The sequence below is a fragment of the Sturnira hondurensis genome, unplaced genomic scaffold (assembly GCF_014824575.4).
Source record: "Sturnira hondurensis isolate 20B ecotype Veracruz unplaced genomic scaffold, ASM1482457v3 Scaffold0017436, whole genome shotgun sequence".
Classification (NCBI taxonomy): Eukaryota; Metazoa; Chordata; class Mammalia; order Chiroptera; family Phyllostomidae; genus Sturnira; species Sturnira hondurensis.
The window spans coordinates 15,845,949-15,863,493 of record NW_028090067.1 but is presented as its reverse complement, the minus strand read 5'-3'; the positions used below and the strand labels follow the sequence as shown (position 1 = coordinate 15,863,493).

Genomic DNA, 17,545 nt, shown 5'->3' with positions numbered 1-17,545 from the left:
GCGCCCTTGCACACAACTTCTTGCACATTTCACGGGGTTCGTAGCCCCCAAAGCCCATCCATAGAGTAAAGTTGGCCCCTGATTGAGCTCATTTCACAGATGGGAGGCCGAGATGCAAAGAGAGGAAGAGACTTGTGAGAGAACACGTGGATGGTGCCTTCCCGCCCGACACTCGAGCCCCTCCTGAAAGTGATGGGCCACGGCTGCTCCAGGGCCACGGCTTTGGGTAGTGAGTCCTGCCACCTAATGCCTTTGCGCTCTGTCCCTCATCCTCGCACAGGCACGGGCCTGCACCGTGAGGCCAACCTGAGTGAGATGACATGTGTGCAGGAACCCAGCCTGCGGCCTATGCACGGGAGACAATTCCTGTTCCATCCCTTTGCTAGCCTCTCTCTTCCTTTCCTTGCAGGATTTTGGAGGACAGAAACATTGCTGCCACCTAAAGCGGTCATGGAAGGCTTCGTGGAAGAGGAGAGCCTGGCCTGAGCCTCAATCTTGGGTGGTGAGGGAGGCAGGGCCAGCGTTATTAATAGGCCCAGCTCGATGGGCCCAGGGATACCGAATGTGATACAGACACCCAGCACCACGTTGGGAAGTACCTGACACCGGAAGGGGAGGGGGCTGAAGGCTGGGGGGAGCGACACCTCCCAAAATAGCCAGAGCAGAAGCCTATATAGGTGGCTATCCCACCACCAGACACACTTCCCCACAGGACCTCCCACCAGCCCAGCCTCTGACTGCAGGTTCCAGCCCCCCACCCCCACCAAGGTGAGTGGCAGCTACTGAGGTTGGAAGAGGATGGAGGAGGGGTACAGTGGGAAGAGGCCAGCCGGAAGGGACTGCCATCTCTCCCTTCCCTCCAGTGACTGGGGGCTGGGGTGTGGGGTGCTGAACAGGAGGCAGCTGGGGAGCCCAGGCCCCGGAGCATGAGCTCCTGGGGTGGCCGCCCTGCCTCCGGGTGTGGCCTGCGGCACGTTCTTCCACCTGCCTGGGCCTCAGGTTTCCCACCTGTGAAACCGGAGGGGTGGAGCCAGACTTCTGTGGACTGGTCAGTGGGCAGAGTGGGCAGGAGGAAGGGGTGTGGGAGGTGGACGGGCTGAAATGACGTCATTGGGTGCCGGGGTGGGTGGACTTCAGCCCAGAGAGGGTGCCAAGTCGATGGGAGGTGTCTGCAGCAAGGCGGGCAGAGGGGGGAGGACAGGGATGGGCCTCCGTGGAGCCTTCGCCACAGGGCCCGGAGTCTGGGGACTCAGCTGTGTGGGTGTGAGACGTCAGAGGGCTGGGTCCCGGGCGCTGGGGAGGAGCCCCTCGGAGGAGTCGCTGAGCTCCAGTCAGCAGCCCTGGGAGTGGGCCTCTCCTGGCCATTGACTCTCTGAGAGTGCTTAGGCTACTCACTGGCTCTGTGTGGCCTCAGTCTCCCTACCAGTGTAACTAAGGGTCCTTCAGCCAGGAAACAGGTTCTTCCGACGAGGCCTTGGCAATGAGCTGAGCCGGGGTAGTGACGAAGTGACACAGAAGTCCAGCATGTCCAAGTTAGCAGCCTGGCCCGGGCAGGGGGCGCAGGGCAGCCGAGGGGTCCGGCAGAGTCCTCCCACCGAAGACCAGGTCCGGAGCTGCAGCCTGGGTACCCTGGAAGCCAGATGACAAGCTGTTGCCTGAAGGAGCTGACTCACAAGGAGGGGGACAGCCAGAGCCAGCAGCATACTAGGGTTTCTGGGAAGGGCAGCCGTCCAGGGCAGAGCTGAGGGAGCTGGTGTTGACAGTGAGCATGAAGGAACTTGAGCTACTGGGTTGCTGGGCAGTTCTGCCCCCACCCACCCTGCCCACCAAGGGCCACCAGTCTCGGCCCCTCCCAGCTGCCCACACCTCTTCCAAGGGACCACCAACACCGTCAAAGCGACGGAGACAGACAGAAGCCCAGAGAGGGTGGCGGCCACAACCCAAGGTCACACAGCGACTTAGTGAAGCCCCAGATCAGGAACCCAGGCACCCCCACCTCCCTGCCCAATGCTCCACACACTCCAGAGGCAGCCCTGGGAGGCCGTGGGAAAGAATGCAACTGGTTTCTGGCTGCCTACAGATGAGGAAGTGTCACCTCCCCAGAGATGACGCTCAGGCCATCGACCTGCTTAGGTCATCTGGAAAGCGTGGTCTGAAGGTGCCACCCTCTCCCCAAACCTGGGCCCTTTGGTCTCCAAGACAGGAGAGGGTGCCTGGATTCCAAGTGGCCTGTCCCATCCTACCCTCCTCCAAAATTAGTGGGGACACTGGGAGTCTGGACCTGAGCTCTGCCCCGTGGCCAGGAGACCGGGAAAGTAAGTAGTTTAGGAGTCTGAGAAGGGTTCTTTGAAAAGTCAAACTAGAAAAAATTAGGTTTTGGTAGGCGCATCCCTGACCAGATGCTGGATGGGCACCAGCATGGAGCCCAAGGAGTGCCCGCCCACCTGTGCCACCCCCACTCAGCGTCCCAGTGGGTCAGGTTTCCAGACCTCAGCGCTCAGATTTTGCAGCATAAAATTTGCATCCAGGACAGACAGCGCGGAGGCTGAGGTAGGAGCAGAGTGGCAGCAGGACCAGGGGCCCCAGGAAGGTGAAGGTCTGGCCCCTGCCCAGCCTTATCCTCCCCGAAGCCGTGGGACACCCTCCGAGGTGCACCGACCTTACTGCCCTACTGCGTGCCCTTGGCTGCAGGCGAACCCTCCAGGCCCGGCTGGTGACGCGGGAGCCCCATAAAGCCCTGAGGCCACCCCCTCCCCCGGCGCCCTGGCCGCAGCCCTCGGGATGGCGAAGACCCCCAGTGGGGGCGGCTGTGGGACGCGGGGCAGACGGAGCTGCTCTGGCTGTGCGCCCAGCCCGGCGCCCCCTGGCTCTGAGCCAGGCCGGCCCGCGTGCGCCCGGCGCGCAGCACTGCAGCGCCGGTCATATGAGCAGAAATGATGAGAAAGGCACTTTTTAATCTTTTCGCACTTGCTCTGCCCGCTCAAACAGTTGCAGGATGTCGATGACAGACTTGCTCAGCATTGAGGACATCAAGAAGGCGGTGGGGGCCTTTGCCGGTGAGCAGCGCGCTCCTCTCCCCAGCCCTCTACCCTCACCCACCGCCCGGGCCCCGTGCCCCCGCGCCCCTCTGCCCGTGCATCCGGTCGGCGCCAGCGGGGCAGGGAGTAGGGGTCCTCAGCATTTCCCAAAGTCCGGGAGGGGCTCGGATCGGGTGGGGAGGCCCGGCACCCTGCCCCAGAAACCGAAAACTTGCCGGCACCACAGGCTGGATGTCCGGCTACAAGGACTGGGGTCCCGAACCAAGGGTGAAGACCCGGGGGAAGACAGGACCTTCGGGTCCTTGGGGTCCTTGTGTGCGCTCTGGACTTCCCCTTTAAGGCACGTGGAAGGGGCTGCAGGCACTTAAGCCCTCTCTCTGACCCATTCTGGACAGGTCTCATCTCACCCCTTGGTGGTCAGGGCTGTCCCCACCACTGTCTGAACCCCCCACTCCGGGGGCTCAGAGCCCCCTTCCAACAACCCCAGAGTGAGGTGACTTTCGGAAGCTGACGCCCTGCTCTGCCCAGCCCTGTCTGAGCATCCTCAGCGCTTGCAACTTCCAGCCTCCTTCGGCTGCCCCGGAGGGAAGCGGGCTGGCTCACCTTTCTGAGCCGCCCAGGACCGGAGAGCTTAGCGGCCTCCGGTCTCCCTCCCATCGCCCAGATAGGGGAAACCGAGGCGAGGAGTGGGTCTGAAACCTGCCCAAGGTCACCTAGCAAGCACCGGGGATCTCCGAAGTAGGTCCGGGTCCCCCACCCTCGAGCTAGCCCTGGGCGAAGGGAAGAGAACGGGACTCTTAACGGGACCCCTCCCCCACACAGGTTACTCCACCTCACACTGAGCGTTTCCCCAGTTTCTTAAAGAGGAGTTCAGCTCCCACCTGGAAAGCTGGGAAGGGGGACCCCCTTTCCTCTCTGCTCAGTGCCTTCTCCCCTGAGCATGAAGAAGCTGGGGGAAGCCACCCTCCCAGGGCACTGACATAACCCACCCCTTCTCCACCACGCACCTTGCTCCCTCCAGATAGAACCTTAACTGGGAGTTCCGAGGGAGCCTTCTAACCCAGCCCCAACCCCACCTCAAAACTCCCACCAGAACTGCTTTCCACAGCAGAGCCTGGACTTTTGGCCCTCCCCTCCCCCTCGTGTGTGTGACCTTGAGAGAAACCTGCCCTCTCTGTGTTGATTTCCTAGCAACTCAATCTGTGGCTAAGAAAAAGGGGTGCCTCGCCCCCCACCCTTTGCCCTGCCCCCACCCTGGCCCCCAATGCACACACCATGTGCACATCCCTCCACTTCCCCTGCCCACTCCCACGCAATCACCCCCTAAGAGGCTTCCTGAAAACCAGGGACCCTCTCTGCCTTCAAAGGCTGTCCCCACCCTCAGCCAAGGGGCTGGTGGTGAAAGCGGAGGGCAGGCTTGGGGGCCAGGGAGGCCCCGGTGCAGCTCGCCGCTCCCACCTCCACTAGGCGACCTTGGCAAAGCAGCCCCTCCCATGGAGGCGGCAAGGAGGACTCGGTCCACGAGTTCTGGGACAGCCTCCCCGCCCCCTTCCCCCCTGTCCTTCTCTGTGGGCATGTCCACCCGCTCCTCTCTGCCCCCGCAGCCGCCGAGTCCTTCGACCACAAGAAGTTCTTCCAGATGGTGGGCCTGAAGAAGAAGAGCGCGGAGGACGTGAAGAAGGTGTTCCACATCCTGGATAAGGACCAGAGCGGCTTCATCGAGGAGGAGGAGCTGGGGTAAACTGAGGCTGGCAGGGGCTGCTCGGCCTGGGGCTCGGGGAGGGGACGAGGGTTGGGACTCCCTCAGCCCTTCCCTCCGCCCCCTTCACAGACCCCTGTTGCTTCCGGAGGAGTGAAATCCTCAGCAGAAAGTGCAACTAACTGGGTTAAATTATAGCTACTTAATATTGTTAATGGAATGATGCTACTTAATAATTTAATACAATTCAAAAGGCCATTTTTCTCTACCTAACACCATAGGCAAGACAGAGAGCCCAGCTTGAGTAGTTCACCGATTTTCATTTGCCTGCCAGGCACCTCCTGCCACCCTGAGACCGCCCCCCCCCACTGCGCCCCCACCCACCCCCATATCAGCGAGGCCAAGGCAGCTCCTGGGTGCACTAGGGTCGAGTCACCAGCCTTAGGGGCTCGGGGGTCCAGGGGGCAAAGCAAAGGAGGGGAAGGTCACCAGGGAAATGCAGGGTGGTGCCAGCAGAGGAAGCCCCCGCAGCACCCTCTCGGCCCCTGGCCTGTGTCTACCAACCGGCTGGGCCTGTGTCGCTCTCTGGCCAAGGCTGCCCTGGATTTTGTCAGAAAGTGAAGGGGGTGGGGATGGAGGGGAGCCTTTCATCCCCATCCACCTGTCCTCACCGCAAACCATCCCACAAGGACACCCTTTGTCTACAACCTTCTCCTCCTGTCCACCCGTGCCCTGTGTGCCCATGCGTGTGCATGCACACACTCAGGCTGACTTCTCCCTGTCCTCCAGGCGTTCTTCCCCTCGCCCCAGGTGTCCTGGATGCCTCCCGGGAGAGCTCTGCTCTGCTTCCTTCTGCTTCCATTGCTGCAGCCATGCCCCTGCGTGGTCTCCCTCCCAGAGTTTGCTCCTGCCCCCCACGTTTTCTGGTGGCCTCCCAGGTCATCTCTATTTCCCCACACCCCCTGTTTCCAGCATGGCCCCGGCACAGAGAAGATACTTTTGTGTTGGTTGCGCTGGCTGAATAAAAAGCAGTTGCAGGTGTCCTGCCTGTAGACAAGGCGAGGTCGGCCCTCAGCTGAGGACAGCCTGTCCTTCCCACTCACCCACCTAGGAGGGGCCGACCACAGTCCTGGCTGCCCGGCCCGGTCCCAGCACATGCCCACCCGCTGCGTGCTGCGGCCCCCACTGCCTCCTTTGCCCGCTCAGACGCCAGCCCACCGTCTGCACAGTGTTCCTGCAAGGTGCCCTTGACCTGGCTCCCTCCTTGGCTTTTCTTCCCAGATCCATTCTGAAGGGCTTCTCTGCAGATGCCAGGGACCTGTCTGCTAAAGAAACCAAGACGCTGCTGGCCGCTGGGGACAAGGATGGGGACGGCAAGATTGGGGTGGACGGTGAGTAGCCACAACGGGGGGCCTGGGTACACTGTGGGTCTCCGGACATTTGGATTTGAAGCGCAGAGCTCGGTCCATCGTGGGAAAGGGAGAGGCCGGCCAGCCAGCTCCCAAGACCAGATGAGAAGAGGCAGCCTGTCGGATCCGAGAGCTCTGCTCTGCAAGCCAGGCCAACAAAACCTGGGGTTTCTTTTTTTCTACATTTGAACAATCTTTTTTCCCCTCCCTACCTTGTAGGGAGAGAATCCAGGAGAATTTGGGATTTTCCCTGAACTTTGCCAACACTTTTACCTGGGTTCTGATCCCTGCTCTGCCCAAAGGGGCTGTGTGACCCTGGCTGTTCTCTCTCCTTCTCTGGGCCTCAGTCTCCCATCTGAAACCCGAGCAGATGGGGCCAACTGATCCCCAAGGGCCCTGCCGGCCTCGGCTCTCACGTTCTCAGATTCCAGGGATGGAAATTCCTTATCTCCTATCCTCCCCGCATCTTGTCCGGGTGTCCTGTAACTTCAAGTCTCCAGCCTGTGTCTGGCTTCACTCGTGTAGGGCGGTCCAGCATTGAAGGGGAGCCAGGAAAAACTGCCTGCCAGGGACTGGCTGGGAACGAGGAAATGGAATATCTTGCTTGTTGAGCTTTGCCTTCTGAGCAGCCGAGGGGTGGTGGTCCGGCATCTCACATCCTTCCCCAGCCAGACCTAACCCACGTTCACCGAGCACATTCGGGCTGTTCTCTTTCGGAGCATCCCAGCATCCTTGGGAGTCAGCCCCGTTCTGCAGGTGGGCAAACAGAGCGTGAGGTGCCTTCACCTGTTCAAAGAGCCAGGACGTCAGTGGTGGGCCAGGGATTTGAACCAGGTCTGAATAACTCTCCCCAACATGCTGTGCGGCAGCTGCCCCCCTAAGAATCTTTTCTGCCAGTCTAAGTGACAACGGCGTGCGGGTGCTTGGCCTCTAGGTCCAGGCTTTCTGGGATCCAATCCCAACTCTGCCACTTTCTAGCTGTGTGACTTTGGGCAATTCAAGTAACGCCTCTGGGCCTCGGTTTTCTCATCTCTGAACTGAGGGTAATGATAGTCCTTATCTCATAGAACTGTCGTGAGGATTAGATGGGTCGGTGTGTGAAGTGCTTAGAACAGTGCCCGGCCACAGTCGGTGCCCCACTGTGTTTGTTAATGGTGCCGTCCTTTCGCCCCCAGGGTCCAGCCCATACCCCACCCAAAGCAGGCACTCGATAAACGTCTGTGGCCTGGGTGTCAGGCTCAGCCCCCCACGCTCTGCTTCCTCTCTGCCCTTCACCAGCCATGACCTCAGCCACACTTAGGTGCCCTCGCCAGACAAACGGGATGCACGGTTTTACCCTAAGAACTACTCGGGCTCGTTGTGAAAATCAAGTGGCAATAGACAGAAACCGCCTTGGGAAAGGTACAGGGATGCTCAACGTAGATGTAGTTTATTAAAGTTTTATGTCAGAAACAAGAATAGAGGACCTCTAGCAAGGTCAGACGCGGCGGCTGCCCGGCCCCAATGGCAGCTGCCCTTTCCGTGGTGCAAAGGAAGGAGGGGTTTAGAGGGCCCGGAGTGGAGGGTGCGGGAGAGACACCGGTGGCTGGTCCTGGCGACCCAGTGAGTGGCCCATCTCCCCCACATCCCCATCCTCACAGAGCCACCCCCCCCCCCAGTCTGGAGTCCCGCCATGACCCCACCCCTGGGCCTCCAGACCTGCCTCCCAGTTTTATTTGCGGCCAATATGCCACAGTTCAGAAGCCCCAGGCGGGGCCCTCATGGCTGGCTGCTCACCAACCCAAATGATGAAGAAAAACCAGGCCAGACCCTGGCCTGCTTCCCTGCTCCTCTCCCTCCCTCGCTCCCCCCTGCGATCTCAAAGAGCTCACTTTGCTTCCTGGGAGCAACCCTGGGCCGCTCAGTGGGGGAGGTCTCGGTGAACGAGGCCCAGCTGCCAGAGGCGCCATTTCCTGGCTTGGTGCCCCTGAGCAGCAGTTCAGTGAGCCTGAGCCTCAGTTTCTCCACCTGTAAACTGGGTACAATATACCTCACCAGGATCTTGTGAGGCATCTGTGGCATGATGCCTGGGAGTGCAGAGGGCAGTGCCCAGCACATAGTAAGTGCTCAGCGAACGGTGCTGAGATAGATAATCTTTCCCTTCTATCTGCATGTTGCTGACGGCTCTGTGTGTGTGCTCACGGGGCACAGGTAACACCAGGCAGAGGCTGGGAGGTTCGGGCGAGCACGGTGGAGAGGGAGAGTCCTCGGGCAAGTCTGGAGGCTCTGGGCAGGGAGGCCAGGCAAGGTGTTGGTGCCAGCAAAGGCACGGAGGCTGGAGAGTCTAGGGCATGTGCACCATGAGGCAAGATGATTGATTTACCCAGGGTGGAGTTTGCCCGGAGAAGTGTTATCGGGGTGTGTGATGTGTGCCCAGCCCTGTGCTGGGGTCTGCACAAATCTCACCTCATTTAACCTTGAGCTGACCGAGGACACGAGTCTAGATGCAGAGAGAGCAGCTCCTGTACCCAAGGTGACAATGGATTCAAACCCAGGTCTGTCTCATCACCTTGCGGGCTCAGGCCCACCTGGCAAAGGTCTGGGGGGCAAGGCAGAGCGCAGCAGGGCGGCGGAGGCAAGAGAGGAAATGGGTCAAGAGAGAGCAGATCACCCGAGGCAGCGAGGCATCAAGGCGGCGGCCTGCTTCTGTGGCTGAATGGTAGAGATGCCTACCCCCCCTCCGACTTCGCCCCCCAACACAGCACTTTTTCTGGAGGCGGATGGGATGGGAGGCAGAGCCACTGCAGGGGGCCCGGGAGGCTCTGTTCCAGGGACTCTGCCCTGCTGCCTGCTCCCTCCAAAGGTGGCCGGGTCTGCGCCCTTCCACGTGCAGGAGGAGGATACTTTCCACTCCTGGTGGGCCCCGGGGCAAGTCACGGAACGTGGGGTCCCTTCCAGCCCCGGGGACTCCGTGGCCATCGCAGTGAACAAGCTTCTAGAAGAGGCCCAGCTCGGCTCTCAAGCTCGGCTCTCAGGCTCGGCTGTGCCCCCTTGAGTCACGGTCACGGTGATGTTTACCCTCGTGGAGCCCTTGCTGCGTGCCAGTCAGTGCTGAGCATTTTACTCAATGAATCTTCCCGAATCTCCGTGAGGTGTTATTACCCCTGTTTATGGATAAGGACACTGAGGCTCAGGGAGGCTGAGTGCCCAAACTTTTACACCTAGGAAGAGACAAGGTCAAGGTCTAAGTTCAGGTCTGTCTGGATCTTAAGCACATGTATGTGGCACCTGCCTCACCCACCCATTCAGGGTGTAATGAGCTTCCACCATAAGGTGCTGTGTTTATCAACTCTCGTTTGCTTCTGTCTCCCCCACTGGCATGCCAGCCCAGGAGGGCAGGACCTTTGCTTTCTTCCTTTCTGACCAGCACCTAGGAAAGGGCCTGGTACCTAGTACGGGCACGAGAGGAGTTAGTTGAATGAACGAATGAGTGAGTGGGCATGTGTCCAGCTCTGGGCTGCAGTGGCGAGGAAGTGTGGTGTGTTACGAGAGGTCAGCCAGCTGAGGCTGGGGGCTTGGGTGTGGCAGGTGCAGAGGGTTCTAGGCGCAAGGCCGGCCTGCCTTGGTCTCCCTCACTGTTTGCCCTCCTGAGTGACATTCACCACGTTCCTCAGAATCCCAGCTTGAAGGGAGGGAACCAAACAACAAAGTTCTAATAACAACGCTTTGCATTCCCGTCTCTGGGCAACTAGTTCCAGGAATCTCAGACTTTTATGGATGTGGTCAATTGATTCTTGAAGGTGACCCAAGCGCAGGGCTGGTAAAGGGGGCATTTGGGGCAGAGAAGAAGCTGGATGGAGGTGGAAGCTGCCCCCAAACCCAGCCGCAGTTGCAAATTCCAGGCACAAAAAGCTGGTGATGACAGTAAGGGGCAGCGTCCTTCTCGAGTTCTCGTCCTGAGCTACCGGGGGTCAAGAGTTAGAGTCATCTGGAGCATTTAGTGTGACACAGCAGGGGGTGCCCTGTCCCCAAGGCTTCTGATTCCTTGGGTCTGGGTGGGGAGCCCACAAGCCGCAGTTCTGCCAAGTCCCTGGGTGGCACCGATACCCCGGGGACCGCACTTGGAGAACCACAGGCTCACGCAACCCTAGAAAGTAGGCACCATTCATTCCTCTTCCTGTCTCACAAACGAGGAAGCAGAGGTGCTGACCGTGCTGTGGCCAGGGCCCCTCGGGGGCAAGGCTGGTCTAACCAGGACCCTCTGTCACCCTGCCTCCCCCAAGGGTGTGGGTCCCCAGCCCGGCTTCTCCACACCCAGTGCCTGCCACACGGAACGTCAGTCAGGTGGCCAGCAGCAGCAGTGGCCGTCCACGTGGCACTTCTGGGCCCTGGAGTTGGCACACGGGCCTTCGCTCTTCCAGCTCCATCAGCCCCCAGGGCTGCATGAGACAAGAGGATGAGGCTCAGGGAAGGGGGCAGCCATCAGCCGGGGGGGCCCAAGCTATCCAGACGTTGCCACTCTGACTTCCAGGGTCTGGCTCCTCCCACCAGGCCCTAGCTGAACCTTGCGTTCCCATCCACACACCTGCGCTCGCACCACATCGTGGCTGCATTTCCCTGAAACCCCATCCCGTCTCCTACGCTTCTGGCCTGTGTAACCCAAGAGGCTGTGGTTTGCTTTTTGCTTCTGTTGCTAAAAAATGTAGTCGTAATGATCGCCTAATCTCCGCAGTCTGCACCTTCACGTTCCTCCAGGCATTTGTCTATTCTGCTTCCTCCTGGCAAAATCCGCTCTCTTTCATCTTGGAGGAGCCTATTTCACAGGGGAGGTGGGAGTGAGGCAGGAAGCTCTGGCCGCAACACCTGCCGTCAGGGAGAATCCCAACTACAGCCGGCAGGGATAAACCGACCCGCCTCAGAGAGTTGTACCTGGACCGGAGGGAGTGTTCCGGAAACGATTCCTTTCTCCTGTTTTATGGGGATGCTTTGTCTTGGAAGCTACCTCGAAACCCTCTGGAAATAGTGGAATCCCAGTCCTCAAAGGAGACGAAATAGAGTCCAAGACAGAAGGGAAGCGAGACAGATGGAAGGAGTCCTCCCCCACGTGCCTCCCTCTGCCACCTCCTGTAATTCCAGCCCTTCAGTCCCGCTGGGGTTGGATTTCCCAGCCAGGTGGGAAGTGCCCATCAGGGCCCGCCTGCAGTCCTGATGGGCGCACGTTTCGTCCTGTCTCAGTGCATCCTCAAGCAGCCCGACCAGGTCTGTGAGCCACACTGAGAGATGTGGAAACCGAGGCCTGGCAGACAGGATGTTTCAAAGTCCTGGGGCAGATCCCTGGTCGAAGGGAATCGGGTCTCCTGACTCTACCCCTCCCGCCTCCAGGCTGAGTTGATATGTTCGAGTTATAAAATGGTCCCTGTGCTTAGCAAGACGCTGGCTTCCATTCCTGCGTGGACCTCCCTAAGGCTGGCCTCATGCTGCACTCGATGGGACTTGGGGGAGGAAGAGGAAAAGCACTCCTCACTAACCACGCCTCTGCAACCAGGAGCAGGAATGCAAGACCGCTGCCTGCCCCGCCCCGTGGCTCCCGGCTGGAGTCAGTACCCCGGGCTGTGCAACTGCAGCCTCGGAGGCCCAGACGCACCCCGGCCTGGGCCACACCTGAGTTAGAATCTCCTTGGCTATGGGACTCCCAGCCTCGGTTTCCCTGTAAATAAAATGGGGATAAGAGCGCAGGCGAGGATGACCTGGGATGGCACACGGGGCAGTGACCCACACAGCCTGGGCCCCCCGAACTGTTCACAGAGTCTCCTTGCAGCCCATCTGGCATGACCCCGGCTGGCCCTGCCTCCCCATTCTCCTGGGTTTGGAAAGCGATCTCTGTTTGCCATAGCAGTTTGTAAGGGACCCGGCCGGGGAGCTATTTAGAGGCGAGGTGATAAACCAGGAGGTCGGCGCCTTCGTCCTGGTCCCCACGACAGAGGGAAGGGAAGAGCCTTCCAGGAGCTGACTCAATGTCCGTCTCGGTTTCACCCGGGGCTGTCAGCGTGTGCTGGTCTCATCTGTCAATGACTTCTAAATTTGTCCAGGCCCCACAGCACCCAGCTCCGGGACAGACCTACTTAGCTGACTGCAGTTTCCTAAGGGGAAGGACAGGACTGAGTCCTGCCAGCCTCTGACCCAGTGTCTGCGGCCGAGCTCCGCAACCCTGCCCCTGTCTCTTTGTGATGGGACGGTGAACAGCCCAGCGAGCTGGCCCCAGGGGCCTTGGGGTGGGGTTGGGGGTGGGGAGCTTCTGTGGCGAAGGCAGTGCTGACGTGCAGGGGGATGGGAGGAGAGCCTCTGGACCTGCCGCAGACACTCTCCCTCAGCAGTAAGATCGGCTTCGTTGCCCTGTGGCTGTGCCAGGCGCCGCCGCACGGGGCGCCTCTCACGCAGCCCTCACCCGCCCTGTGAAGGGATACTCCAGGCCCCCACTGCGCAGCTGTGGAGCGGGGGGGTCAGAGGCTGCGTGGGTGGGTGGGCATGCTGGGGCTGGGGTCCTAACCCAGATGGGACGCGCAGTGTCAGAAACTCCTGCCAGGTCAGCCGCTTGCTCTTGAGGCTTCCTGTGCCCTCTGTCACTTCACATCTTTCTCGTCTTAGTGTCAGGACCTGGGGGTCTGTTTCTGTTGTTATTTCAGAGCTCCCGCCTATGTCTGTTGCCCTGAGCTCCAAGGGAGGCGTGGCCTGACACGCTAGACCACGCCCAGCGTGTGCCAGGCCCTTTCTGTATTTGCTCCAGTGGGCTTCCCAACCGCCACGTGAGTGGGCGTTATCACACCCACTTTACAGATGTGAGAGCTGAGGATCAGAGAGGAAAGTAGTGACCAAAAGCCACCTAGCCAGGACGTGATGGAACGAGATTCAGACCCAGCTCCAGGGTTGCTGGGAGGTTGTACACAGGTGCCATGCAGGGACAAGAAATGGTGGGGACAACAGCAAGGCTGGGAAACAAAGACTATGGCCGCTGGAGAATCCACACCAGGCAGCAGCCCGGCGTTCTTTCTGCTGGTGGTTAAGGGAGCTGGAGCTGCAGAAGCATCTCAATAGCAACTGCAATCGAGTGCTGGGTGTGCTGGCCTCGGGCCAGGCCTGCGACCAGAGCTTTACCGTGGGCTCCTCTGAGCAGCCCCGGGAGTGCCGTTCTGTGGATGGGAAAGCTGAGGCACGATGAGGTGAAGTCCAAGGTTACAGAAGCAAGAAGTGGGAACTGGGCGTCGACTTCTAGTTCCCTTGCTCCAAAGCCTGTGGGAGAGTGGAAAATGAGTCTTCATCCTGAAGGGGCAAGGGGTCACCCCGTCCCCTGACCCCCCATCCCCCATCCCTGCATCCTGCCCCCGAATCAGCGGGCTGGGACTTTACAAGGTCTTTGGATGTTTGCTCATTTGCTTTTTCTAAGGTGGCCTGGGGCTGCTTTGGAGGAGACCTCTTTTGATGGGAGGGCTGTTTGTTATTGGCTGGTTCCTAAGGCTCTGCCCTAAGGGAGGAGCAGACTGAGCAGAAGAGGTGACCCCTGCCCTCCCTTCATCTGCAAAGTGCCCTTCTCCGGCTTCTGGGAGGATAAAATTAGAACCCTGGGTTCTCTGCAGAGAGCCGGGGCCTGTGGCTGTCGAGACATCCCAGCTGCTTCCAAGTGGGTCGTGGAGTGGGCAGAGGGACGTCTTCTTGGAGGCTTTTCACAAACCCCAGGGCTGCACAATCTCTCCCATAGTCAGACTCCAAGACGCTGGACTTCCCACCACTCAGTGCTCCTTGGTGCCCTTCACTCTGACCCAGCACTGGCAGAGGAAGGTGGTAAAGGGCATTTTACTGACCTGTCATTTCTAGGGCGAGGGTCAGAGAGGGTCAGTGCAGGTCGGGAAATGGTCAGGACCTAATTCCCCTCTTGGCAGTCTTCCAGGGGCTGGTGTTGGCAGACAGATCTGGCCCCCTTTGTCTCAGGTCACAGCAACTCAGTGCCCAAGGTCAGGGCACACTGGCTGGGCCAGTTTTCTAGACTAAATGGCAGGTTGGAGCTGGAGGGAGTTCATGCGTCCCCCCCAGTGGGATGCTGGCCCTTCAAGAACGGTCTCTTCACACTCACGTGGGCCGTACCCGTGGCAGCCCAGGCCAAGTCCTGCCTCTGCCTCCCACTTTCCCCACGGCCTGGGCACTTCCCCTCTTCGGGCCTCCATTTCCCCATCTGTAAAGTGGGGATCGCCCCACTTCCCTCCCCGGGCTGGCGTGAGAATTATATAAGGTAGGTTGGTACTTGTTGACCCCTAAGGAGGACTCATGAGCCATCCACCCATCCATCTGTCCATCTGTCTGTCCATCTGTCCGTCCATCCATCCATCCATCTGGCATTTGTTCATTAGCACCCGCCATGTGCCAGGTCCGTTCTGTTGCTCAGTGGGTGGGGAACCAAGACAGGGCTCCTTGCCCTCCCGGCATTTCCGTTTCAGCCGGGGAGACTGATAACAATAAGTGCATAAACTAGACCATTCCAGAAAGTGCTAGGAACCGAGCAGGGAGTGGAAAAGGGCTGACCCGGCAGAGTCCTGGGGGCGGCCATATTTGAGGTGGCCCGCTGCACCTGGGTCGAAGTAGGTCGGGAACCTCCGGGTCCAGAAGGAAGCCTGTGAGTGCAGCTTGAATCGCGCTCGCCATGTGATCTTGGCCCAGCTCCTGCACCCTTGGGCCTCAGTTTCCCATCTGTGAATGCCGCCAAAAGCCTCTCTTCTGAGGGGTAGCGGTGAGAGTTTAATAAGGGGACACAAGCAAAGCACTGGCCCTATAGGCATTGAATAAAAAGAATGTTCAAATTCTATACAAGTGGACGATGTCAGTCAGAGAGAGCACCAATGATGGTGACGCCTCAAAAGAACCGCCTGCCTTACGGATGTGCAGGGTCTCAGGAGCTCACAGCCGAGGACCCCTGGGCACCCCATGACTCTCTTCCCCTTCCAGGTGATGGCGATGGGGCTCAGAGAGGCTAGGTCACACCGCCCACAGCAGCGGAGCCAGGCTTAGAGCCCAGGCTGGCCACGGGGTCTCTCCCACACCCCTCTCGTTTCTGCCCTGGAAGCCCCTACCTGCAGTCCTGCCCCTCCACCTGCTGTTTCCCGTGGGAACCCTGCATCGGCGTACAGGACTCTGTCAGAAGCCACCTTGCCCCTGAAGGTTTGGTGAAGCAACAGGAGAAGACCCAGACCCCTCTTCTCCCTGCGACAGTGACATCTCTGTGCCCGCCTTACCCTTTCACAAACACATGTGGCCCCTCAGCGTCAGGGGGGAGGAGCCCGGGAGCAGGATGGAGAAGTGGGGAAGACAGGTGGGGTCAGGAGCTGTCTGTTCCAATGGGAGAGGCGGACAACAAAGGAATACGCAAGAAATACCCCGAAGTACATCGAGGGGCAAGTGCTGTGCCCGTGATAAGAAAAGGTGCTCCCTAAGAGCATTGCTGCTTCCACCAGCCGGTCAGAGAAGGCCCTGGGGCAGTGACAGGTGGGCTGAGACCAGGCGGCGAGGAGCGGCTGGCGTGGGAAAGTCTGAAGGGCGTGCTCCGTGGAGTGAGCAGCAGGTGCAAAGATCCTGAGTCGAGAATGCCCTTGGTGCCCTGAGGCTCTGAGGAAAGGCCGGCAACCCTCATCACTTTCTGCCGCATGTTGTTCTCCTGCCGACAAGACCAGCAGCTCTGCAGTCTCTTTTCCTCTCTGGGCCTCAGTTTTTCCTTCTGTAAAATGGGGGTGATACCTCCCGGTTTCCCGCGTGCTCGGGGTGCTAAATGAGCAGCTGTGTGCGCTGGCTCCTCTGAGCTGCAGGGAGATGTCTTGCACTCAGAGCCCTCCGGGTCTTGCCGTGTTCCCCTGAGGAAGAAGAGCACACGGCGGTTCTCAAATCTGGCTGCTCCCCAGAATCGCCTCCCACCAAATAAAATGACTCCTCCTTTTCCTAAGTCAGAAATTGCAAGGCAAGGCCTGTGAGTGCCTGTCTCCTTGGATTCTGCTGGTGACCCTGATGGGCAGCTGCGAGACAGCTCGACAGGTGGCCAAGGAAGGCGACGGGTCTGAGACCTGGGTCTGAGGCCTGGCTCTGCTGCTCGTGAACTTGTAAAGACTGTTGGCCCCTGAGCTTGAGTTTCCTCATCTGCAGAATGGGAATAATGATAAAATATATGTTATAGGGTCAGGTCAGGGTCAAAGGTGGTATTGTATACAGTGCTCATCACAGTGACTGGCGTGTGATGAGCTTCCAGAAAATCCTCATGGCTGTTATCACTGTAGTTACAGTTAACAACTCGTGGGCTGCGTGACATCATGAAGTAAAGGTACGGAAGGCTCACCGTCTCCCACTTCCATCCATCCATTTATTCATTCATTCCCGCACTCCCTCGGCCCGTCGTGCCAGGACTTCCCAGCAGGTGCAAGAGCCAAGATCAAGCCCCACGCAGGGGCCTGCACCAGTCTCTTCTGTGGGGCCCGCCTCTGACTCGCCTCTTTGTCATTTTCTTTTGCAGAATTCTCCACTCTGGTGGCCGAGAGCTAAGCGGCCCTGACCGCCCCAGGTCTCCCCCTCTCCGCCCCGAACCCCCGATCTCAGCTCCCTTGCTGCCCTCCTGCATTTCTGTTTGGTTTGTTTATGTTATTTTTTACTCCCCGCTGCCCCCCTTTAGCCCTCGAATGACACCGTTCTTCTGGAAAATGCTAGAGAAACAATAAAGGCTGTACCAATTGGACTCTGCTGCTCGGAAAGATCCAGGACAAGGGGTTGGGGGAGGGCATGGGTCCCCCCTTGGGCTTCCAGACACACCTGTGCAGGGCTGGGGGTGGGGTTTAGGCAGAAAGACATGGGGTGGGAGAGAAATCTCCTGAGCCTCGCTCTGCATTTGTTACTAAGCCCCACACTCCACAGGGGTTGCCCGTTAGTCCTTGACGCCACCCCCTAAGGTCAGTGGTGGACCTCTCAGTTTATAGACCCTCAGAGAGGAAGTGATGCGTCTAAGCCCACAGAGCTAGGACCTGTGGATGGATGGATGGATGGATGGACACCCATTAAAACTCTTTTGGCACAAATGACAGAAACCCAACTCTAAGTGACTTAAGCAGAGAAGGAAGGAAAAAACAAAGGATTGGTTATGTACCCAAATAGTCCAGGGTAGGTCTTCAGGAAGAGCTGGATCAAGGAACTGGAAGATGCCACCAGGATTCAAACCTTCTTCCCCTCATCTGAGCACTGCTTTTCCTTGTGGCGGCAAGATTTCCTCAGCAGCTCCAGGTGTGCATTCAGTAAAATCAGTAAAAAATAAAAAATAAAAAAGCTCTCTTTCCCATTCACTGCATCAGAAGGCCCCGAACTTAGACCCATTAATGCCGTAGCTAATGTTCGCTGAGCACTTG

General features: G+C 59.0%; 1 protein-coding gene across 2 annotated transcripts; it reads left to right on the top strand.

Moving 5' to 3' along the window:
- Window positions 1-690: 690 nt before the first annotated feature.
- Window positions 691-16,884, top strand: PVALB (parvalbumin). Of its 2 annotated transcripts, none has more exons than XM_037068030.1 (5): window positions 691-768; window positions 2,989-3,056; window positions 4,643-4,775; window positions 6,019-6,128; window positions 16,666-16,884. In XM_037068030.1, exons 2-5 carry the CDS (start codon window positions 2,996-2,998, stop codon window positions 16,692-16,694), a joined length of 333 nt encoding a protein of 110 aa, XP_036923925.1. In that variant the 5' UTR covers window positions 691-768; window positions 2,989-2,995; the 3' UTR covers window positions 16,695-16,884. The 2 variants fall into 2 exon arrangements, with proteins under 2 accessions (XP_036923925.1, XP_036923926.1); XM_037068031.1 differs by lacking the exon at window positions 691-768 and adding an exon at window positions 2,477-2,550.
- Window positions 16,885-17,545: the final 661 nt, after the last annotated feature.